We start from the raw sequence: 24,794 nt of genomic DNA, 5'->3' as shown, positions 1-24,794 counted from the left end.
AAAAATGGCAAGGGCCCACCCAACGGGGAGGAGTAGTTAAGATAGCTTCACGCTATCCCGGCCTAGGGGTGTTCGAATAGTGCAAGGATGTATAGCGCCAAGTGGTAATTACCGGCGAGAGCAGACAGGAACGAGTTTCAAAAACAAATGTTGCTCCTTAGGTAACTAATGTTTATTGCAAAAAATGCCGTGATTTATGCAGCTTTCCGGAAAGTGCTACAGGAATTTTAGATTAACATCCCACCCTCAAAGCTCCGAAACATAAAAAATTGCAGCAGAACCCATCTTCGCAATGACTGTCGACGGTAATGCGCTGAGTATTCGAGCAGTGTAATCACGCCGCCCTTCGTGAAGTCACATCTAATATAAATGTGATGCTGCACTTCTGAGATTTCCGTTGTGTCGGCAATCCACTTTGCTATTTCAAGCGCTTGCCAAGATCACCCGCGAGCATGATTGCATCACGACGCCGCTCTGACTGTGATGACATGACAAAGCAGGAACCACGTTGAGGGAATGGCAAAAGCGGCTTGACGACAATGTTATGGCGAGAATAAAATGACAATTCTCAAATGGTGACAATACTATAGCAACGGCAACGTGACGAGGGCGGTATGACGTCTACCGGATGGTGAAGCTGGAATCACGACGAGGGCATGACCGCGCCGACGGTGTGACAACAGACGCATGAAAGCGACTGTCTGACAGCGACGAAATGAAGACGATGGCAAGACAAGGGCGGCATAAAAAATTAAATTATGGGGTTTTACATAATCACGATTAAATGTTGACAGCACAATTACGGTAAAGTGACTGAGAAAACCTGATTGGCATAGAATGAGGAAAGGGTTATAATGACGACGGCACGTAGGTAATAGAATGAGGTTTTCGGAGAGATGGTGATGCTGGTAAAACGACAGCATGACAATGATGACATCACGACGATGGTATGACGACGACTGTCTAACGATGATGGCATGACCCGCCGCGGTGGCCCAGTCAGTTAGGCGTTGCGCTGCTGAGCACGAGATCGCGGGATCGAATCCCGGCCGGGGGTGCCGCATTTCGATGGAGGCGAAATGCAAAAACGCCCGTGTGCTTGCGTTTTAGTGCACATTAAAGAACCCCAGGTGGTCAAAATTATTCCGGAGCCCTCCACTACGGCGTGCCTCATAATGCGAACTGGTTTTGGCACGTAAAACCCCATAATCAATCAAACGATGATGGCATGACGAGTTTATCATGACAAGAGTGGGATGACTAGTTATAATGACGTCGATGGAAGGACCACAATGGCATCACCACGACGCAACGGCAACGATGGCATGACCAGGGTAGAGGATAACTGGATGGCGGCGAGTTTTTTACGACGATAGAGCGACGATGACTGTATAACGAAGGCTGTATAACGACATCGGCGTGGTGACAATGGCATGACGAGAGCCGTATTACGATGCTGCAAGAACAAAAATGCAACGACCATTGCGGCATCACAACTACAAACGCATACTTTGTGGCACAAACTAATATAGAGAACTTGGGTCACTTAGACAGGGTAAAATGCGTGACGGCCCGACGTCAGACGATACTTGGAGGACGAAGCTCGGAGAACGACGGTGCAACAACTGCGGTAGGATCGCGACTACTCTATGACAGCAAATGCATGACGAATACATGACGATGATGGCATAACGACTACGATGGCATACAGATCAGTACCACATACCGAGTTTCCCAAGCTAAAAAACAAATTGGGCCACTGGGTCGGCGTAACAAGGCGTAACGACCACCGAATGACGATCGTCGAATAAGGAAGCTGCAAGTGTGACGATATAATGACCACGGTGGCGGCACCACTACGAGCGCATGTCTGGTATTTCACAGTGGTAGACTACTTGAACCCCTGGATTGGCGTAAGAGGATAGACAAACAGATAGACACGAAACAGCTTAAGCAGGCAAATGATGCGCATCGTATTAATGCTTGTACGATAAAACAAACAAATGGCGCAAGAAAATATAAAAAAATATCGCGACTGCCAAGCACGCATACTAGCATCTTCGAAGAAACAGGCTTTTTTTTTTTGGTCATGACCTGGATGGTCTAAATAACGCTACCACACTTCCTCTCTCGTTTGTGGTGTCTCTATAACGTTGCGAGCGCGGTTGTCCTTCTGACTATCAATTGGAATTTTGTGTTAGAACAATGTGAAACGAGAAGTATGGCAGCACATTTTAAAAACAATTTTTTTGCTCTTGTGCGTTTTACTGACATGTTATCAAAGCCGGTCATTGAGGCACTAGCATGTCTTACTTTCATCGCAAGCCTCCTTGGCGTGTGAGGCTTGTGTGTAGGACCCATTACCTCTACGTGCATAATTCACGTAGCGGTTTCAGTGCCTCATCTTGCACGGGTCCTTACGTTTTACGATGGGACTGCTGCTGTATGAACTCCAGGACAGCTTGTGCTGCGACGAAAATAAACCCAACAGCGGCGCGCTGCCCAATAGCTTTAGCCTAGGGGACGCCAAGCTTGAACTGGAAGGCTACAACATAAGAACGCTTGTCCTCTTCACCTTCAACAGTATGACAGCATCACTGTTACGCAGCCAGCAGTATTGCACTTCTCTGCGGACTTTCTCCGCAAGTCAGAGCAGTATCAGCTCTCCGTATCTCGAGACCTCATGGCGAGCGTCGTATGCTTTTTGGCTTATGCCCACTGTATGCTGGTATGACCCGTCTAGAGCATGCTGCCATGCCATGCAGAACACGTCCGGCTATATGCCATCCTTGTTGCTAATGTTTTTAGGCTATGAAATCTCGCGGAAATGTCACAAATGTTTTGACATCAAAAGCAAAGCAGTAAAATATTGCTTGTTCCAGCACTAACTCTAAATTATGATCTTCCTTCATGTTGCCTCAAACAATATTAGGTCAATAAGAAAGACATGTACCACAGTTGCACTTGAGACGCGTAAGACCTACTTAATGAGTGGGAACTACGCGGATGCTCATTAAATAGGAAGTAGTGTGCTCCTGTTTCGCAGTTGAGTGCACCGTCGAGTCATGGCAATGTAGAAACGTCTGGAAGCGTTAAGCCATTTAACTTGGTATTGTCTGCGGATAAACGCAAAAAAACGTGTTCTATCCTGACTAATATGACAGGATACGATAAGGAGTCGTTATCATGAGAAGGAAATCGTAACTAGGATCTTACCACTGTCGTCGGAAATAAGTGTACAATCATTGCATTTTGCCCTCACTGCGCATACGGGGCATATATGGGTCGGAAGCTTGGAGGTGAGCAAAGCAGCTCGAGAAAAAGGTAAGGATCGCGCAAAGAGCGATGGAATGAAAATGGCTTACCGTTTAGAGAAAGGAACGAAACGGTGTGCCTCAAAGATCAAACGGATATAGCCGATATTGTAGTTGATAGTAGGAGAAAAAAGATGGAGCTGGGCAGGCCATGTAATGCGCAGGGCACATAACCGGTGGACCATTAGAGTTACAGAATGAGTGCCAAGGGAATGGTAGAGCGGTCGATAACGGCAGAAAATTGGGTGGGGTGATGAAATTAGGCATTTGGCAGGCTACGTTGGATTTGGAGTTCGATAACGCAGGGTGGGGGTATTTGGAGTTGCAGGGATGTGTATTTATCCTGACGTGCACATAAAGTTAGACTGATGATGATGGTGATGATCATGACACGCACTCTAAGATGCTATGTTATGCCGTGGTCAAAACGTCTGTGACCTTCTCCTAAATCAGCAGGCGGGAAGTCGGTGCCACTAAATTACTTGGTCATTCCGGAGATGACCCTGGGATGGAGCTCGGCTAAAAGAGGCAGCCTTAGTTCCCAGAAGGTTGCACATCAGTTTGGGAGTCATCTTTTAGAGCCATGTCCTCAAATAGATAAATGCACCCTGTCCCAGATACGACATCCCCGTATTCTTGAACCCCATTGCGCTTCACCTCCTTGAGATGGACAGCCTAGGCAGTTGCCACAAGACCTAATTGAGCTGCTTTGAGTAGGTTGTGAATGTCTGCCCTGGCCGTCTGACTACAAAGAATGTCAACATTTTATATTAACGAGACTAAGCTTCCGGTGCACCATGGCCCTACCAAAATTCCGTATCAAGCATCTTCCGTAGCGATGAAGAACAATAACATCTTAACGTAAAAAGGCAGTTTGTCGTAGTTTCCGAAAAAGCCTATGTTACGAAATTTGATAAACAACTGGTGTCGACTTTGAGGTACCACAACTCGGAGCGCTGTCACCATGGAAGTTTGTTGACTGGATGCAGAGCAAGTTTTCTTAGTCAAATTTGTCGTTGGATTTGATGTCATTCTTTGTCGTCACAGCGGGATGCTGCTGCTAGGTTATCAAAGTATTGTGATGGGCTCGTGGGCTCCACATAGTTATATTAGTCGTTCTGATTACGATACTATCTATGGCTAGAATCCCGGAATTTCATCGTGGCGTATGTTGACAGAACATTATCATAATCAATGGCTCATACCGACAAATTCAATGGCCCATACCCCCGTAAGGCAGAGGCTGCAAGCATTCAGCAAAGTGATGCGAACAGTGCATACATTCTTTGGAATCACGCATAAAACATACAGAACAGCATATGTTTCAATAAAGAATGAGCTCAAGACAACTATCCGTTCGCAGGGGCGTTCTCACGCGCCCCCGCACGAGCAGCTGTATCATGAAAGCTATCTGCGTCAGGGGACACAGTCCACCGCGCGCTGTGTTCTCGCGGCCGCCACGAGCAGAACTCCCCCCCCCCCCCCCCTCCGTACCCTCCTCCGGGAGCGTCGCTATCGAAGACGGGCTTCCTTCCCGCTTCACTCCTAACGTGCGCCAGATTGAACCACGAGCGCCGGCGCACCCTCGCACGCTTTTACTTGGACATACAACATACGCGCCGGGGACGATTTTTTCGCCGTTGAGCTTTATACAGAACCTTACGTCGACGGCATAAATGCGCCTTGAATGTCCATATAATTGTCATCGCAATAAAATAAGCTGCCTATCAACTGATTTCAATGTTGTTGCAGCGCCGCAATGGGCGACGGTGGGCTATCAAAAATACCACTACTCTCATTACTACCATTACTCTAAAATAGCATTACAATCATCTCAAAAGCCATAAAGCATTGCATACCCCCTTCAGGAGTTCTAGTGGCGGTTTTCAACAGCTTCGCAAGGTCGGGATGGCGAGTCAATTTTTTCTGAGTCTGTCCGTTGTTTAGCGTAAATTCATTGGTGTTCTAGCTAAGGCTTCCCTTGGATAATCTTTGGACGGAGATCTTGAAACTGGTACTGGCCTTAGGATTTCTCCTATTAGTGTTTATGGTACTTCTGGAAATACTTAGTTGCGTCAAATCCTTGAAGGGGGATTCTATCTACAGCAAGTTCGGGTGTCATCGTAGCCTGCACTCACTGGCCTTCCGTAGTTTCTACGGTGTGGGCTCCCATAGTGAGGCACTTCTCTGAAGTTTTGTTGCGTGATCCCGACACAGGTGTCGTTCCTTAATACATGGGCACAGTGCGCCGTTATCTCGCAAAAAAAAAACATCTCGCTTTCGAGGCAGGTGGCGTCGTAGAATATGAGCCTTCAGGAGGCGCCCCACGATAGTGCCCGACACACCACCTTGTCATGACCAGTGTGAACGCCAGTTCAAAGGAACGTTCGCCTGTAACGGCGGGACGTGTCTGTAGGATTGGCTCTGTATTACGAGAGGTTATCCACTACATGGCTTATCCGGTCGCACGCGTGTCCGTTAGGGTCCCACTAAAGGCATTCTAAATTTTGCGTTACCTTAGTTGAGCGGATGACGGGCTTTAAATTGTGCTGCCCAATTCATTGGTGTTCTAGCTAAGGCTTCCCTTGGATAATCTTTGGACGGAGATCTTGAAACTGGTACTGGCCTTAGGATTTCTCCTTAGAACACAAGACGTCAGTGCTGCTCGGCTACAATTATGCAACTAAAACATGTCCCCTAACAAGTCATGAAAAATTATACATGTAAATATTTTAAAAGTAACCTCGACATTGCGGTGTGTGGCACAAGAAACGTTCGCTTCTTCGTGTACTTCGACTGAACCGGTCGAATGCCACTGAATGATATACGCGAACTTTAAATGTTATTTGCAATATTTGCCTACTTCAGACGTTTTGAGCCTATCTATCCTATCTATCTATACAGGGTGTTCCAGCTATCACGCAGCACGATTTATAAAACGAGGAACGGCGTTGCGCGAAGCAAACATAGTGCTTATTGTTTCCAGTGCAGTGGAGTAGCCGCCAGTAACTTTTTCGTTGCTGAGATTTAGTTAGCTAATTGTAAATAATTATCTAACTCGATAGGTACTGCCCTAATTATTAAAGTGTCAATGAGAAAATTGTAGAGCGACATGAAAAACTACCGATACAGCTTTCTGTTGCTCCGTACGTGCTATATAAAAGTGTTCTTCCGAGCCTGAAAGAAGCCCGCGAATACACGGAAAGTGTCTCGAGCGGCCAGTCGCGCGGGCAATTCTGCGTGTATTCGCGGACTCCTTTCACGCTCGGAAAAACGCATTTATGGGGCACGTATTGAGAAACAGAAAGCTGTATCGGGAGTTTTTCATGTTGCTCTACAACTTTCTCATTGACACTTTCATATTAGGGCAGTACTTCTCGAGTTAGATAATTATTTACAATTAGCTATATAAATCTCAGCAACGAAAAAATTACTGGCGGCTACTCCACGGCAGTGGAAACAATACGCACTAGGTTTGCTTCGCGTAACGCGGTTCCTCTTTTTTTAAATCGTGCTGCGTGATAGCGGGAACACCCTGTATAGCCTCTTGCGTCGACGCAGTGGCCCAAGTTTTCGACAGGCTTGGGCCACTAGGTATGTGCTCGTGGTCGTGATACCGTTATGGTCATTTCCATTCGACAATTGTCATCACTTCAGTGACGTCATTCAATTGCCGTCATACTGCCTTTGTCGTTCAATCGACGGCACTCTTTCTTCATCATTCTGTCGTACGAATGCTCTCATCATTCAATCGTGATTGTACCGCCGTTGTCATGGAATCGTTTTCAGACAGTCGCTTTCATGCTTTCGTTTTGATGCCGTCGTCACCATGACGTCCTTATTGTGGAATCGTAGTCATTCTAGCTTCGTCATCAGCCGGTCGTCATACCGTTGTCGTCGTGCACTCTTCGTCAACCAATTGTCTTCATGTCGGCGTCGCCTCGCTGTTGTCGTTCTGCCAAAGTCATCTCATCGCCATGATGCCGTGGTCATTCTATCGAGGTCTATTCTTATTAAGCGAAGCTTTATAGGCTCACAAGTGTCGGCTGTGGTGGTGGTGGTGGCGGCGGCGATCTCATGCTGAAAAGTGGGCCGATCCTGGCGATTGTGCAGAAAAGGTCCAAGCTCAATTGCACATAAAAGGGCCAAAAAAGAGAGAAAGAGAGAGAAAGAAAGAGAGGGAGAATGAGGAAGAAAGAGAGAAGGGAAGAAAGGAAGCGAGAAATAGAAAGAAAGAGTCAGAAAGAGAAAGAAAGAAATATGAAGAGAGGCAAAGATAGATAGAGAGAGAAAGATAGAGAGTGACAGAGAGAGGGAGAGATGCAAACGATAGAGAGAGAAATAGAAAGAAAGAAAGAGAGAGAAAGAAAGAAAATAACCACAAAGGTCAGATACAAAAGAAGCTTCGCTTACCCCCATTTTCTCGACAGGGGAAGGGTAGGTTATTTTTTTGTCATTCCAGAGCCCTTAGGGGCTCGGGTTTACATAGTCATTGTCATTTTGCCATGCTCAAGCGTTACTATGGTAAGCAAGTACCATAGCAACATAGGAGGATACAAAATTATGCCACTTATAACCAAAGCGACAAAAATATCAGATTGGCAACTACAGATGTGAAACAAACTTGACTTGAAGCAGGAAAGAACTAAGCAAAAGGGTGACAGTACCTGAAGCAAAGATCATTTGGGCTCGCATAAGGCGTATGCGCACTTTTTCTTCTTCCTACCCCAACAAGCCATGGCTCCGCTGTAGCAGATACGGCAGGAAGCGTTCTGCAGGGTCTGCTCTTGGGCGATAAAGTGAGTTACCGAGTGTGCAAGCGGTAGCGGCAAAGGTTGCCATTTCATCGCCAAATGGATAGACCTAAGTTAGTGTTTTCTACGTATATCTAGCAACTACAGTTGGCTGTGTTCGCTTTGAGTTTGATAGTGCTTTGAGAGTTACGCTTACCTAAAACAATCGTGGTGATAGTGAAATATCTGCTAATATGGTAGGGGAATGGGCGTGGATATTCGCTTTTCTTGTGCCCTAGCTTGAGAGGTCGCAGTAAGACTGAAGCAATAAAACTGTTCCCAATTCTTTGTCTTCACAGTCTGCTCGCAAGAGCAAGACCGGAAATATTACTGCAGATGGAAAGGCGAAAATTATACACAGCTATGCCCACAAGCACCACGTAAAAAATGTACCGACAAAGCAGAGCTTATTTGCCTATGTAAAGAAGGATACTTTCGGCGGGCCTTCTACTTCCCATGCGTTAGATGGAGAGATTGCGGTAAGTCTCTTGATATATCTATCTATCTATCTATCTATATATATATACATACATCGTTTTTCATGTATGTCTGTTCCACAAAAGCATGTTATTGCAGCCATAAATATAAGCAGAAAATTATGTTACGGTATACCGTGATACCCAATATGTACGCGAATCAGGATTGCAAGCATTTACCTTAGAGAGAAGAACCCAAATGTGTTAACAGCGTACCGCATCCGGCGGAGCTACTATAATAAGATTTCAGGAAGGGCGCATGACGACAATGCGTCTGACGCGTTTGATATCCGAACCATACCCGCCAGCCATCCCGTGCTCATGCACATGCAATGAACTGCACATGTTTACTTTATTCGTCCTCTTCCGATTTATTATTCTGCAAGCCTCCCCTACTTACTAGAAGAGGGCGATACAGGGTATCCCGCCCAGACGGGACGTAGAAATGGACACGGTGGCGAGGCGATGCCGAGATGACAGTACATTGGGGGGCGGCCGGATGGTATGAATGGGTGAGTGGGGTCATGGTGTGACACGTCGTTCTGGCTAATTGGCAGATCATAGAAGTGAAGGGCCAGTAACGTATTTCAGTTTTCATGTGAGGCCAGCGTTGCAATCCGTGACGAGGCACGGCGTAGGTCAGATACCATGGTGGTAGATGTCATGCAGACTGAAACAGAGCACGCCGGTAGATCACGGGAAGGAAAGGCCGAAGGTGGTTCGCTGATGTGTCCCACCAAAGTGATCTTCATGCACACATGTGCAGTAACACCTTTGGTAGGAGAGAAGGCGGGGGGGGGAGAGGGGGGCGCTCACGTAGCGCTTGATGCTCGGGGGCTTGATACCTGTTCTCCTCAGATGCTCCCCCAGTCCTTGCTACCACTTCTTGAAATAGCGAGCTAGACCCCACCAGATGTCAGTGTTGCCGTGGTCTGTAGGAAGCCAGGCAGGCCTGGATGGGTTGGCCGCATATCAGACATTTGTTGGCACCAGTCGTGCAACTGTGCTTTGGCGAACTTTGTATAGACGTACAGCATAGTGGTTAAAGGTGTGCACTGGAATCAGAGGTAGCAACGAAAAGCTGCGATGACGCCAGAAAGCGCACCAGCAGAGTGCAGTGGCGCGGCGTACGATGTAGACCACAACGCTGGATGATATCGTCACCATTGCCGCCCAATCTCTTTGATCTCAGCAAGCTGTAAAATATTAGAATATATAATCTGCCGACACTTGACCACATTTCTCGAAGGAAACAGACTATGATCAGATGCCGAGCAATGGTTTCAGCGTGATTTGTCAACTGTCACGCAGCTGATTAATGTATGATCTTTCACTCTTAATTATTAACAATGTAGAGGTCAATGCTTTATTTTCGGACTATGCAAAAGCTTTTGATAAAGTGCCACATCATAAATTACTACAGAAACTCTATGCCATTGAAATAAATAGCAGACCGAGCGAATTCTTTAGGGATTATCTACAAAACAGGAATCAGTATGTCCAAGTTGACAAGTACTGCTCAGAGCTACTACATGTAACATCAGGGGTGCCACAAGGGTCAGTTTTGGATGGTATTTTATTCGTCGTTTATGTTAATAATATTGTGAATGTGATAAACAGAGATGTTAAGATAAAGCTTTTCGCAGATGAACCCGTTCTTTACACCTCACTTAAATCTTTAGCTGATCAAATTACACTTCAGAAAGCCCTCGCTGAAGTTTCAGGTTGGTGCAAGAAATGCAACATGTTCTTAAACGCTCAAAAGTGCTTAGTCTTCCGTATATGCAGGAAGAAAACCGTTTTGCAACATTTTTATTCTGTATTAAGGAATGACAGGCTGATAACTATCTCGCAGTTACTATTACACAGAATCTGAGCAGGGATCTTCATAATAATACAGTCTGCGCCAAAGCTTTTAAATCTCTGTGGTCCATTCGACGCAAGCTTTCAAAAACGCATATGCAAGTGAAACTAGCAGCATATAAAGCATTGGTAGGGCCATGTATAGAGTATGCTTTGTGCCTATCGGACCCTTATAGACAGAAAAACGTTGTCAAGTTAGAGAAAGTTCAAAGAGCCGCGCCTAGATTCATTTGCCACAAATATGAAAGCACAGGTTGTGTGACAGAAATGATTGATTACCTTGGTCTTGATAAAATGAAAGCAAGCCGTGCCGAAAGCAGAATAAAATATTTGTATTTATTACATAACAACTTAATACAAATTAACAATCACAATTTAATTACCCTCCACACTGCCCACAGGCTCGCGTTTTGATGACGCGACAATAATCAAGGAATACCATGCTCAAAACGATATTTTGAAATATTCATATTTTCGGAGAACCATAAGCGTTTGGAACAAATTGCCGATACATATTGTCGATAGCCCCAGTGTTAACGGGCTTATTACAAACTTTAAGAAAATGCGTGGGTAAAGGTGTTCGTCTTCTTTCTGGGGTTTTACATGCCAAAACCAGTTCTTGACTATGAGACACTACGTAGTGGAGGGCTCCGGATTAAGTTTGACCACCTGGAGTTCCTTAACGTGCACTACAACGCAAGCACACGGGCGTTTCTGCATTTCGCCTCCAACGAAATACGGCCGCCGCGGCTGGGATTCAATCCCGCGACCTATTGCTCAGCAGCGCAACGACTTAAGGCTTATTCACACCGGCGACCATTTGCGACTCGCGAACAAAAAGCGACCGAAGGTGACTGATATTCACACCGGCAAGCCCGGCTGAGCGCGACCTGCAAGTCGCAATCTCGGACATTCTCGTTCATCAGCGAGAATTCTACGGATCTACGCAGTTAGCGCGCACTTCGCTGGCACTGTGTAAATTGGTTTCGCGTTCCGGAAACAGCCATAGATTTTGATTCGAGCGATGGCTGGATTTTGATTCGAGCGAACAGGAAGACGTCGTCCCTGTGCTGATGTGCTCTGCCGGGGTGTCAGCTGTGGCAGCGCGGAAGCCTCCGAAGAAAACGCGACGCTCGTGGGTGCGCCCGTGCCTCCGCTCGCGTGAAGTGACCGGATACGCAAGTCGCCTCCTGCCCGAACTTTGTGCGCATGACAACGAGTATTATCGAGAGCAAGTTGTAATTTCTAGTTCGCAATGCCTGTTACTCGGTGCAAAATATTAAATCAAAGCTGTTCACCCGCTGTTCACCTTTGGGTGACGTGCTCATCCAACGAACGGCAGCTGGAAAAAAAAAAATACCGCATATCCACGGGGTGAATGATGATGAGTGGGTGAAGCTCCGGAGGGAATCATCGGTAAGCCGTGAATCTTCCGTGTAATTCGCCCAGTCTCGCCGCACTAAATCGAACGATTGACTTCCACCAATGACACGCGCCATATGTGACGTCATTCCTATTTTATAACAGCGCCCTTCATTATAATTGCACCATCTCCCACCTAAGGGGACCCTAGCACAAGCGCGTTAGAAACGTGCAGTACTCTCTAGTAAGGGGGAGAGGCCACAGCGTCTTACGCAGCCGTTTACACATGCTGAAACGTGCACCGCGTTTGCCGACGCCATCACATGACTGCTGAGAGAGTATAACCCCCGTATTCATAAACACTCCTAGACTTGAACTTGACTTGCCACCGCCTTCAACGCGTTTCGAACGCGCTGCCCAAGGCGGTGGCAAGTCAAGTTCAAGTCGAGTTGCGTTTATGAATACGGGGTAAGGTGGAGAGGCCACAGCGTCTTACACCAGCTTCTTACACGGGCCGTAACGCGCTAGCACAAACGCGTTAGAAACGCGCAGTCTTTCGTTAATGTTGGGTATTTATTGTCATCGTGGTGCGTGTGTCCGTGTGCGCTTCGTGGCGTAGTGGACTCTGCGTTCGGCTTTCGAGGAGGACGGACGTGTGATGGCTCGCTCCGTGCGAGGTGCTTCGGCGGCCGCTGCTGGCAGCGGTGACAGATTTGTAGCGTTAGCTACACTGGCCTAGCCAAGCCCGTTTCGCGCGGCACATTAAGAGCCGTGCTGCGCATGCGCAAGGATCAGTGATGTCACACGGCTTGCGCACCGGAGCCACCGGAGCCGGCACCTCTCGCGCACTCCGCCGCCGCCGCGCGCGACTCACCGCCGCCGGTCTGCGCATTCCAGAGGAGTGACGTCGTAGCCGTGGTAGACGCACTGGCGCCGGCGCGCGCTCGCTGTGCAGTCGCCGTCTGACACTGCGCTGGAGCCGCTGCGCTTCTGACTGGCGTTTGTGTGTGTCATTGGAGCAGCAGTAAGCATGACAATCGAGCTAATCCTTGACAATCTAGACAACCAGGAAAGCTAAGAATAATCAGCTGAACCTTCGCTAACGCTACGTATATCCGGGCATAGCCGAGCTAAGCCACTGCAACATTTTTTTTTCTACGGCACCCTCGGATTACAGGATTCTGCTCCCGATATTGCCTTCGGGAGAGAGCATGCAGCAGTGTGTGTTTTTGCACGGTGATCTGGCAAAAAGACCATATCGGCTGGAAGATTTTCTAGGGCCATTGGAAGAAGCGGGCTTCATCAAGAACATCACCAGTTTAGGAGCCTTCCAGATGAACCACATCTGGCTTGAAAGAGCGTAAGATTGGGCGAGTTGGTATTATTATATATTATTCACTGCCACATGATGCCTGATGATTCACTGCCTATATGCCATGATTCACTGCCTATATTATTCACTGCCACATGATGAGTTGTTAATATGTGTTCAAGAGGCTATTGATGCTTACGATGAACTCAAGTTTGTTAACACCATCTGCATATCTACACAGGGTTTTCTTGAACTACTGTCTATGTATCTGCGCTCGACGTTCTCCAAGTGGGATGGAAATGTTTATCTCCAAAAACAAGGAATTTGCATTGGTTCCTGTATTGCGCCAATTTTAAGTGACCTTTATCTTGCTCGTGTAAACAGGACACTGGATGCCAGATTAGATAACCCAAATGTAAAGAAGGTATATAGGTATGTTGACGACTACCTTGTACTTCTCGATTCAAGTTCAAGCGGGAGGGTTTTTCCTGATGTTACGCAAGTGCTAGACCTTTTTAATAAGTGTTTGCACCCGCTCACTATCACGCATGAAATGCCTCAAAACGGTACTTTACGATTCCTCGACATAAGAATGTTTTTTGAGGGAGACCAAGTGTGCTGGGCATATGAACCAAGGGCGAACAAGCCACTACTGCCATTTTCGTCAGGCCACTCTAAGTTGGTTAAAAGAGGCATCGCAAAGTCTACCCTAATGAATGCGCTTCGCCGCTCATGCCCTCATAAGTGTTTTTCCAGTTTCCTTGCGCAAGAGGAACGCCTCAAACAGGCTGGTTTTCCGCAGTATATTATCACAGCGGTGGCCGAAGGCCTCCTTAAGACCGTGAAGCGCGGGCAAAATGAGCAGTTCGCTTCTCCGGACATCGTTCAAAGGAAGCAGAAACGCTCAATAATACCGTACATCCACGATATCTCACACAGGCTGAAAAAGATTGGCAACAACGCAAATGTAAGCGTCATCTTTTCAGCGCCAAACAAGCTGTCCAACTTGTGCAAGGCCAGCTATTGTGGCTCTGGAAAACCCCGTTGCCAGACAAAGCACAAGGAAAGCCATGTTCATTGTGAGAACAATATCGTGTATGAACTACCCTTGTCGTGTGGCAAAAAAACATCGGCCAAACAGGAAGGTGTATAAATGATAGGCTGCGTGAACACGCAAACAACGTGCGAACTGGAGGAGTGGGCCATCTGGCTTTCCACTGTAGAAAGCATGGGTGCAGTCCCATTTATAAGCAGTGCACAGCGATAGGAAGAAGCCCAATGCAAACAACACGTGAGATCATTGAAGCGGCGAAAATCGCTAGTTTGGGGGAAGCTTGTGTTAGCGCGCCTTCAATTGATCTTTCGAAAAAAGAATTAGATTTTTTAAACAAGGTACAGAGGGTGGCGTGATGAAGATAGCATCCTAATCTGTCGCTACAAGAAAAATTGGTTAAAATCTTTTTTAATCGTTTTTTCACCTTTTTCATCTTCGATCTCATCTTTTCCATTACACATGCCACGTTACCATCATGTGTTAAAAAACCAGTACTTATGCGCTTGCGTGCGCTGCTATCTGTTAACTATATATATGTGAAGTGCTTCGTAGAATAAACGATTGTTGGAAGTTAGCGCTGTGTCCGCGTCGTCCATCTGTGCCTCGTCCCCTTTTTATGCGCTATTAAGTACAAGACACATCTGGCTGGTCAAGCTGCGCAGCAAGGCTGACAAGGATGCTATGGTGAAAACGGGTGGACTTCAGGTCAAAGGCGGCTTCTGCGCTGTCATTGACCCCATCCAGCAAGACATCACCATGAAAGTCCACTGGGTCGACTTTGCTGTCCAAAATGAGAGCGTTCGGCAAGCGTTGAGCAACTTTGGTGACGTCCTTGAAGTTCCGAACGACAACTGGTCCGTCGCTGGCTTTGAACATGCGACGTCCACGACGAGGGTGGTGCGAATGAGACTTAAGCAAGGTGTTGAGCTTGACGACCTGCCGCATCTTCTCAAGTTTGGAACTGGCACCTTTCTTCTTGTGGCCCCGGGTCGGTCACCGCTATGTTTGAGGTGCCGCAGGCAAGGACACATACGAAGGGACTGCCAGACGCCACGCTGTGGAGTGTGCCGGGAGTTTGGACATGAAAGCCAAGATTGTGCAAGAAGTTACGCTTGCTAGAGTAACTAAAACGGTTATCCCAACAGACGACGTCCAAGAGAACATAATGGACGCGGAGGAAGCCGAGAAGTCTGCCCCGAACAGCAACACCAGGAAGCACGAAAGCAAGGACAAGGAGACGGACGCCAAGAAAGCAGGAGGGACAATGCCTGACAGCCAGGACTTGACGAAGGCAACTGAGGAGCGTGCGCAAACAGGCTGCACGCAGGAGGCACCGCTCTTTAGTGAAGCAAGTGAAGAGGAAGACATGAGCGATTGTACCGAGACCACTACCGAAGAAGAGAAAGCAGACGCTACGGCGGCGTCCGCGGTGTGCGGGAAGCGTCTCAGAACAGGCATTCCGAAATTGACGGAGGACAGCACCGAACGCAAGGTTAAACGCCTGGAGCGTCAGTGGCAGCGCGTTGCTGGCGCCAAGGGTAAAAAATATGTCCTCGAAGTCCGGTCGGCGTCATCGTCACCGGTGCGGGGTCAGAGACGCGATAAATAACACGCCAGTCTTCCCACTGCAGGGTAGAGCCACGGTAAGCGTTGTACTTTTGGTTCGCGCTTACAATCGGTATGATTAGTATATCTTCACCATTACGCGTCGGTACGCTCAATGTACGGGGTCTGGGGGCTAGTGGCAAGCAATATCAGGTCAAATGCACGATGCAAGAAAGAGACTTTGACCTGCTTGCGGTCCAGGAGACTAAGGTTAGCAGAGAGGAGGTGACCGACAGATTGGCAGCACAATTTTCTTCACGGCACAATGTATGCGTGGGCCATGCGGTGAAAACATCAGCCGGCTGTATCTTGTTTGTTAAAAATTATATTGGCATTGTTGTGGAAACGGTTACAAGCTACTTGCAAGGACGTTTTTGTTTTGTGTGATCTTACTTACGGGGAGGCAATATTGGACGTTATCTTTTTACTCGGGCTGCACACAGTCTGACATAGTCTGTTAGCATATAGACACTGTGATGTCAAAGGCCGAGCTGTGCATGAATATTTTGTTGAAATAGTTGTGAAAGTACGTGATGTGCACAAAACGACTGACTGTGATGAAGATGTGATATCAATGTTGGATGCTTTAGCACATATAAAACGAGTGCGATCTGACAAAATCCTATTCAGGCTTGTGGCCAAGTTGGAAATAAAGAATAAACTGCAGAGCCGAGCGAAGGAGACGGCTGCGAGAGAGCACGACTGACGCGCCGGCGCCACACACACAAAACGTGACGGCGGATCGAAACACGCCAGGCGGTTGGAGAGGGGGTGAGCGGTGGGGAGAGTACGCACACGAGGGGCTGTTACCGGGCGAGGAGGGAGCTGTCAGCGCGAGGGGAGAGGCGGCGGCCGAGGGTGAGTGCACACCTAACCATGGAGGTAAAATATACTAGGAGGGAGCGTCACGTGATTCCGCTAGCCTCGGCAAGCCAACCTCCTCTGAAGTCACCACTCCCTCTCTCAGGGGCCCCGTGCGCGGTGCCTTATGGGGCGGAAAAGGCCCACAAGGTTGCCGGAACATTCGTGATTGTTTGGTACGTGGTAATTTTTAGTGGCGCCTTCCGTCACTGGCTTGGAGGCCCGTATACGGGTGGTGGTTTTCTGCTACTGCGCGCGTCGTTCTTCGCTTCAAATACGATGCCTTGAAACGTGGAGCAAGACTGGGGCGTCTGACTCATGAAGACAGAAAATTTTCAAGGCGTCACTTGCGCTTACCACCGCGGTTAGTGGAGTTGCCAGTGCTCGTGGCTCGAAACCCGTCCAGACGCCCGAGTGTGGTCTATTTTTCCTACGTACTCAAGTTTCGTCAAATCAGTCGTTGTGCACCTTAAGCTGTGGTGCGTATTATCTTGCAAATTTTTGGTCCCGCTGTCTTGCACCTAGAAAGAAACGAGATGTCTTGAGGGACACTTTTCTTTTTTTTTTGTTGTTGCATTTTCGCTTAATAAAAGGCTGGTGTGCGTGTTTTATTTTGAGAGAAATAATTTTTGTCACGCTGTCTTGCACCTAGGAAGAAACGAGATGTTTTGAAGGACACTTTTTTTGTCGCATTTTTGCTTAATAAAAGGCTCTGGTGGGCGTGTTTCATTTTGAGAGAAATAAATAGCATTAGCCGGCATTCTAAACGCCGAAGTAATCGCCGTTTGTTCAGATTTACGTGTACTATTTTGCAAGATTCTGTGGTGCGACGACGCTGTTGAAACGCGCCTCGGGGATCAATTTTTGTTATATAATAAAGCAAATGGACGGGATTTGAGCATTATCTAGAGTTTATTCAGCTGTTTCCGAATGCGAGTATAGCCCCACAGCATAATTATGTCCTAGAATCAAACACAGCCAGGGGGACCCTTCTTCCTCTGCTAGTGTGAATTAAACGGCATGAAAACTGAATACATAGCGGCAAGGGAAAAATGGCAGCATTCATTTGCACTTGTGAATTCATTGTGTTGCTGGTGTACTTGTACTATGGAAAGCACATTTTTATGACAACAGTAAGTGTTTAATTCTTTATTCAGTGCTTATTGCACCTATAGAAGCCAGAAGATTTCACACAAATACAGAAGGAAGCCACATTTATAATTTAAATGAAGTACATTGCAAAGGTAATACACAAAAGAAAATTATAAACAGCAAGTAGGAAAACGGATTGTGCCACTGCTCTTCGGTATCAGTATTAGCATACTTGTATGCCACAGGGCATTTGTATAATAATGTTATACAAAGTAAGCTATATCACACGTAGTATTGATACCTTTAATAAAACTGGACAATGGGATCATCTGTCCTTGAATGTAGTTGCAGTTTTGCTTACAATGCCTTCTATGCAACGCCTTCAATACAGTGCTATAATTGTATAATATTTATATCTGCGCTGTCCTCACAAATATCGAAAGGCTTCGGTGATTGTGCTTGTCAGAAAAGTAAGCAATACATATGCAGAAATTAAAAAAAAGAGTGGAAGTTCACAAAGTCAAAGTTGAAACAATTGATGTGAGGTCAGACCCACAAAGTAAGTATGTCAACATTAAAATACAATGCATTTTGCTGCAAGTAAAATGTACAACAAAGCTTATGTTGTATCACATACCTACAAAAAAGTTAGCACCGTCGAAGCTGAGCCAACACACCGCAATTAGGACACGATGGCTCTATTACGTTGTGAACCTCAAATGAATGAATATTTCACGGTATTTAAAACACTCATTGAGTGGTATACACCAAATGTTTGTGGTTACAGTGAATCTGGCATCATAAAAGGCTATTGTAAAGCTAGTGAACAGAGTGAGCACATTAAATTATTTAAATAGTACCACCAACGGTATTCCAGGTGGCAGTGGCAAATTTCCACAAAAGTCAGGTAAAATATATACAGGATAAACATTAAAAACATTGTCATCCTCAAGCGTATGCCTAGCTCACACATAATCCATTGAGAGCATTCACAGCATGTCCATGTCATCACACAGTTTGCTCTAGTGAAAGGTAGGCCAGCTAACCTACCGTCATTGTCCACACTGTTTAGCTTGGGCTGAACAGAACAATTGTTTAAGCATAATTTGCATGCAGGCGATTCAAGCTACAGCATTCAGCAAGACAACAAACATGTACTTGGAGAATTTACAATAAGGTATCACATTTTCCCTCTATAAAAGTTTGACATCTGCATACAACGCTCTTGAACAATATATGAACTTTACAAAGTCACTCAAAAAACAAATAAATGCCTTAACATAAAACCTGGTGGGACAGCTGAAGTTGATGGATAAAGGAATTAATTGTGTGGGCCATTATGAACATAATTCACCCACGAGAAAACTTGTGTAGCAATTCTTCCAGTACTGCGAGCCGCAGGCACCCAAGGTCAGACACATTGCCTGGGTCAGCAGAGTAACCATGATCGTGTAAAATTGCTTCTGTGAGTGGTTCACTGGCTGCAGGGCTTCTCTGAGGGGCAGTGAGGTTAATTACATCGATGGAGTATGGTTTTTTCAGAGGAGCGTACAAAGAGAATTTCGATGTGTTCCAATAGAAAGCAATTTCCGCCATCAATGTCCTTGACCTCATTACGAACTATCAGACGCCTCAATGCGGCTGCAAACTGCTTTGCTGTTGGCTTGTCATTGCTGCCCCCAAATGATTTTATTGCAGCAAAAAAGTAACTCAAGGTGGTCCTGACTGAGCTTGGAATTCGGAAGATATGCCAATAGGCCATTTTCTGTAACCAAGTGGTTGTATGGACGGTTGTCTAAGCACACCACAAACAAATGAAGCCTGTCTTTTGGTTGGTCCCTGTCATTAGTTTACCAGCTGAAGACTCCCTAAGCGAGCAAAAGTAGGCCAGAAGTTCTTTGACATACGCAGTGACAGGAGCCACGTTTTCAGGACACAGCGGTCCTTTCTATTCTTCTTGCCTTGGATGTCTTGAATTTAAAGTGTCAAATGCATTGTTGACATGTCTGATAAACTCTTCTGTTGGCAAGGAATTTGAAAATTTTGAATTTTTTGAGCTCTGCAGTCACCAAGAGCATCTGCTACCGATTGACTAAACGTTTGAGCAAACAATGAGACTTTCATGGGCTGGCTTTTCCAGGTAATATGTGCTTGTCTAAGTTTGTTTGCCAAATGTAGGCTCTCTGTGTACTGGATTTCATGCAGCTCATCAATGTGTTTCAACAATATGAACTGTTTGTTTGTATCACAATAGCCTTTTTATCAAACAATGTGTGCTGCAGTAGCTTCAACATGTGACAGGGATCCAACATGGCAAAGAAAAGCTTTTTTTGTCACTGGATGTGGAAAAGAAGCATCCAGCTCAGTCAGGTCCATCTTGCAGCCAGGGCTGTGCAGCAATGACAAATTCGCTGCAGCGCCATAGCAGGTCAAACTCACAATGTGTGCACCTTTTTCGTGAGTGAAGCTAGCAGCTTGCAGCACCAAATTGCGCCTCTGCTCACCACCAAGGCCATGCACTAGAAAGTAGCCAATCGGCAGCTTCCATCTGCCATTGATTGCAACAAGCATTAAAACAAATGCTTCTTAGGCAACTGGAAAGCTGTCATCATTGACATCAATGCCCATGTCAACATATCCATGGAAGCTTTTCCCATCCCACACTACTTCTTTTAATGGCCATCTCATCCACAACCAGATTGCATAATGTGGAGAGCCGTGCTTTACCTTGATAGCCAATGCAGTCATTGCCTCTTTTGAAAAGTCAGCAGCCCTATCAATGGATTGATATCATTTACACAGTGTCTTTGGATGCGGGAGGCATGTGTTGCAAACAGCTCGTATCTGTATGCTCTAGGGGAATAAAAATGCAAAGTCAGTGCAAATGTCCTGAGCTCTGGCGAGTAAGCGGGTTACATTGCTGGCACCAGACTTATGTGGCAGTTGACGCATGAGCAAGTCTTTTTTTGCCCCACCAAGACTCTGCAATATGGCGACATCCTCATTTCCTAGAATGCGATTGTCAGATAAATCTTCTATGACATTTTCGAGATGAGCAACCTTTTGAAAAAGCTGTTGATGGGATTGCCGTAGAGTCTTCATCTTCTTCTTGGTCGCAGTTTGTAATTGTGTAACGCCATACTTCATGCCTCAGAAAGGCCTTTTCAGGTGCGTCTTCTGCTGGCTGTGGCTGCAGAATATCACGCGCTGTAACAGGTGCATGAGTGACCAACATGACACAAAGCACGTACGCAGAACAAATTAATTGTGGCATACACTCTTGTGCAAGCTATGAAGAATATAATGCTTAATTTTAGGTCATTAGATTGCTCACGACGGTTTCCGTTTACACTTTTGTGAACTTAAAAACTGTGGGGGCATAAAACTGCCATCCACACGAGCTTGCTAGTGCCACTTAATTTTGTTTGTTTATTTATTTGCTAAATACTGCAGGCCCATCTGGGCCCAAGCAGGAAAGGTAGAAGTACAAAACAACTAACACAGAAGAGGCCAATGTAGCATAGTTCAATGAGAGATGTTTTACAGAAGCCTTTTAGTTTGAGTGGGCAAAATATACTGAGCTCATATATCACGGCTCATTGTGACCGATAGAACATATAAAGAGCATAGAAAATTGTGAAAAACCTGTTGGTCTTCTAGTTATTGTGTCATTTGAATAGAAAAGAAAAATTGAAAAAGGATTATTGGCTGATAATTGGTGTTTAATGCAAACCCTGAGAAAACTCAAACCGCTGCGGACGAATATGAATGTTTCGGTGTTTAATTAGATGGTTGCCATGATCATAAATGTTAGTGTCCAAGTGCAGTTCACTGAGTGACATTTATTATGCTTGAGCTATTAAACAGTTGCCACGAAAATATATGCCACTTCACTTGCAGCTACCTAAGGAAACAAGTATGTAAAAATTGTAGTGGTCGAGTATTATCCTCACCATAGTATGCCCTGCTGTTCGAGGTGTCGCTGGGTTGTGTGTAGGAAGTGCTGCAGAAGCTTCACCCTTGAGCGTCCTGGAGGGCTTTGGACTGGGAGACTGGATAAAATACACCAAGTGCAATTGGGAGGGACTGCTTACTGCAACATAACTTGAAATTGCTGACCGTGCAAACGAAACACCAGATGCACAGTTGAAGCTAAAACCCGGGACTAATAGCGACACCATTGGCTTCATTTAAAATTTAAGCACAATAATGACCAGCAAGCAGGACATTGTTAGGGAGATCAGTGGCTGTGGCTATATACTGTATTTTTTATCTACTGTCCCAAAAATGTTGATAAAGCTTACCAGCACAGTTGGCATGTTATAAATTTTATTACTGTTGTAAATGTTGGAGCATAGCAAGGGTGTTAATTATTTGTGTAATGAGAGGACATGGCTGAAGTATAATTCAGAGAAGGAGTGTGTTTTCCTTATTCCAACTTTACTGAAAAAAAGTGGTTTTTCATCTTACATAACACTGCTTTGCTGCAGTTTGTTTTATTTTCCTTATCTTGTACTTATCCTAGATTGACTAAAATGAGATTATGATGTAGCATATATGGCTTTCATTCATTAGCACTTGCTTTTGCCAGTGTTAACAATGAAATTTGAACGCAGTATGCTTGTCACCTGTGTCAAAAAAGGGCTGTAATGTAGCCAATGATAGGTTGAACAGTTCTATCTTTCTCTTCATTCTGAGCATTACTAATAGATCTTTTACATCTGTCAAAACATCTTACAAAAGGCTGTATGACAGTCTCACATGCATTTTTGAAACTTAAATAATTACTTTAAAGGTGAAATCCAAAATATATATTAAAGGGAAACACCAGATTTTTGCAAAGCAGATCAGAACATGAATGAACCAAGGCACACATGTGAGAAAATGTCTTAAGCAAGCTCTGTGATCATTACGACAATCAAACATGCCAGGACATGTTGGATTTCGGAAGGCTCATCAGCGATGTCTGAATCAGTCAAGGACGCGCTAGCAGATGTAGCAGTACCCTCTGCTAGCACATCAATCAGACAAGCCCTCAGAGATGTCCATATCCATTGTCGATTATGTCGTCTATATAAACATTGCAAAAGGTGCCCAAGTATGGTTTCAGGATGTCATTCATGATCTTTTGAAACCACGCTGGGGAATTCTTCCATCCGAAAGGCAATCGGTTATATTCGAACGAGTCGCGTAACAAATGCGGTGTACTTTTTGGTCTCCTCTGTCAAGGGAATCTGCCAAAAGCCTTTGCAGAGATCGATCCGTGAAAACCAGTGGCAACCACCAGTTTCATCGATAATAGCAGCAATTTTTGGCATCGGGAAAGGTATTAATTCTGTTTGGCGATTTAGAATCCTAAAATCGGTACAAAGACGAAAAGTGCCATCGTCTTTAGGAGCAACTGTTATAGGCGAAGCAAACAGTGAAATTGATGGTCGGATGATGTCGGCGTCTAACATTGCTTGCAGCTCCTTTTTCAACCAAGCCCTTTTCTCTCTTGACATATTATATGGGCCTTTCCGAACCACTGTTTTGTCTGCGAGTTCAAAAGGAACTGCATGTGACTTACCTGCCTGAATATAAGAAAAGCATATTTCACTTCAGGAATGGTGAGGGACATATACCACAGTCATGAAAAAGGTATGATCAAACTGGAAACATGCATTATGGCTGCATACAGCTGTGCATCAACTTACTGGCTCAACTTGATGCTGTTATGTTCCCGTGGATGTAGCTGCTTCACTTTAAGGTTGACTCATTGCTGTGGCATCGTCCTTTGCAAGCGTCTGCAGTTAAAGAATAACCCACCAGATATTTTAAGGTCCAACAATAACATTTGCTGTGGAATGCATTTACACAACCTTTGCAGAGTCATGCAAAAGACCTCGCATGGTCTGTGCATGCTTTCCCTACACACCGCATCCCCTTGTGTAGAAAACTATCTTTGATCTAAGTGGGCTTGTAAAACACACATACAGCTAATTGAATCTCGGGGGAAATGGAGCTGTAGTAACTTTGCAGTGCATGTTTCACACAAAAATATCAAAGATATAGCTGTAACACATACATAATGTAATGTAATGCCCCCTCTTTAATGCCTCCAGGCCTTCAGGGTACTACTAATAAATGAATGAAAATGATGTTCACTCCTGTAATTTAAAGTAAAACTGTTATTTCATCTCAACTGTCATTTACCTGTTGTTTAAAATATGTCAACCAACATCACATCTTCTGAAAAAAAAAGAAAATGATATTTATCCTCAACATGGGGAGTGATTGAACTTTGCAACATGATGTTTGAACTTTGCACTCACAATCCGAGTTAGTACGGGCAGAATATTCTCTACAAAATTGTTGTTCTTGGCGACTATTGCAAAACTTGGTATGTTATGTGAAGACTAATCTTTCATGGTTTCTTCAATTAATTAGTTCTATTGCAATTTTGATTGTTTTCAGCCACAAGAAATACATACAAAATTCAGTCAATAATAATTTTTATAGCAGGAGATGTAATTCTTCGACAATAAATAGTTTCACATCGTAACTTTTTAGGAGTGTACGCTAGCTGATAAAAGTACTTTAAAGAGAAATAAATGTTTAACACTTAGTGGGAATTATGACAAAGTTGAAAAAAATGGCTTCAATAGTATTGCACCACTATTTCGTCAGTTATAATTCACACGAGCACGTAGTCACTAACGATCGCGAATATTACTGTTCCATTTTCATAAATAAAAGAAACGTTCATTGTGCTTACCTATGGAAGGACAGGCCATCGCGCCGATTTTCTGTTCGATTAGGGCATCTTGGCACAAAACACTTCATCACGCAGGTGCGCCTACTGCTGACGGGAGTTCTCGCCGGTACTTCTGCTAAGAGGCCGAAGACTTTGAGCAGATCTCGAGAAACAATGTCGACTGCGCTACGGGCCGGCACGGCCCTAAATATGTTCGGAGTCTCCGGCTCGCCAGTCCATCCTTGGGCACAAGACGGGACGCATTTTTGTCCCGTAGGGACAGTCGCTTCGGACCCTGTACGCTCGCTTAATCGCGTGCACATTTT

General features: G+C 45.4%; 1 protein-coding gene across 1 annotated transcript in view; it reads left to right on the top strand.

Moving 5' to 3' along the window:
* Positions 1-24,794, top strand: part of LOC119465276 (uncharacterized) — a 52,823-nt gene that overhangs the window by 5,952 nt on the left and 22,077 nt on the right. Inside the window, exon 2 of the mRNA XM_037726073.1 lies at positions 8,407-8,586. Within this exon, the coding sequence (XP_037582001.1) occupies positions 8,407-8,586 (180 nt within the window). The remainder of the gene's footprint in view (positions 1-8,406; positions 8,587-24,794) is intronic.

This window comes from Dermacentor silvarum, chromosome 9, assembly GCF_013339745.2.
Source record: "Dermacentor silvarum isolate Dsil-2018 chromosome 9, BIME_Dsil_1.4, whole genome shotgun sequence".
NCBI classification, from domain to species: Eukaryota; Metazoa; Arthropoda; class Arachnida; order Ixodida; family Ixodidae; genus Dermacentor; species Dermacentor silvarum.
Note: the sequence above shows the minus strand (reverse complement) of the source record. Positions and strands in the feature narration are given on the sequence as shown.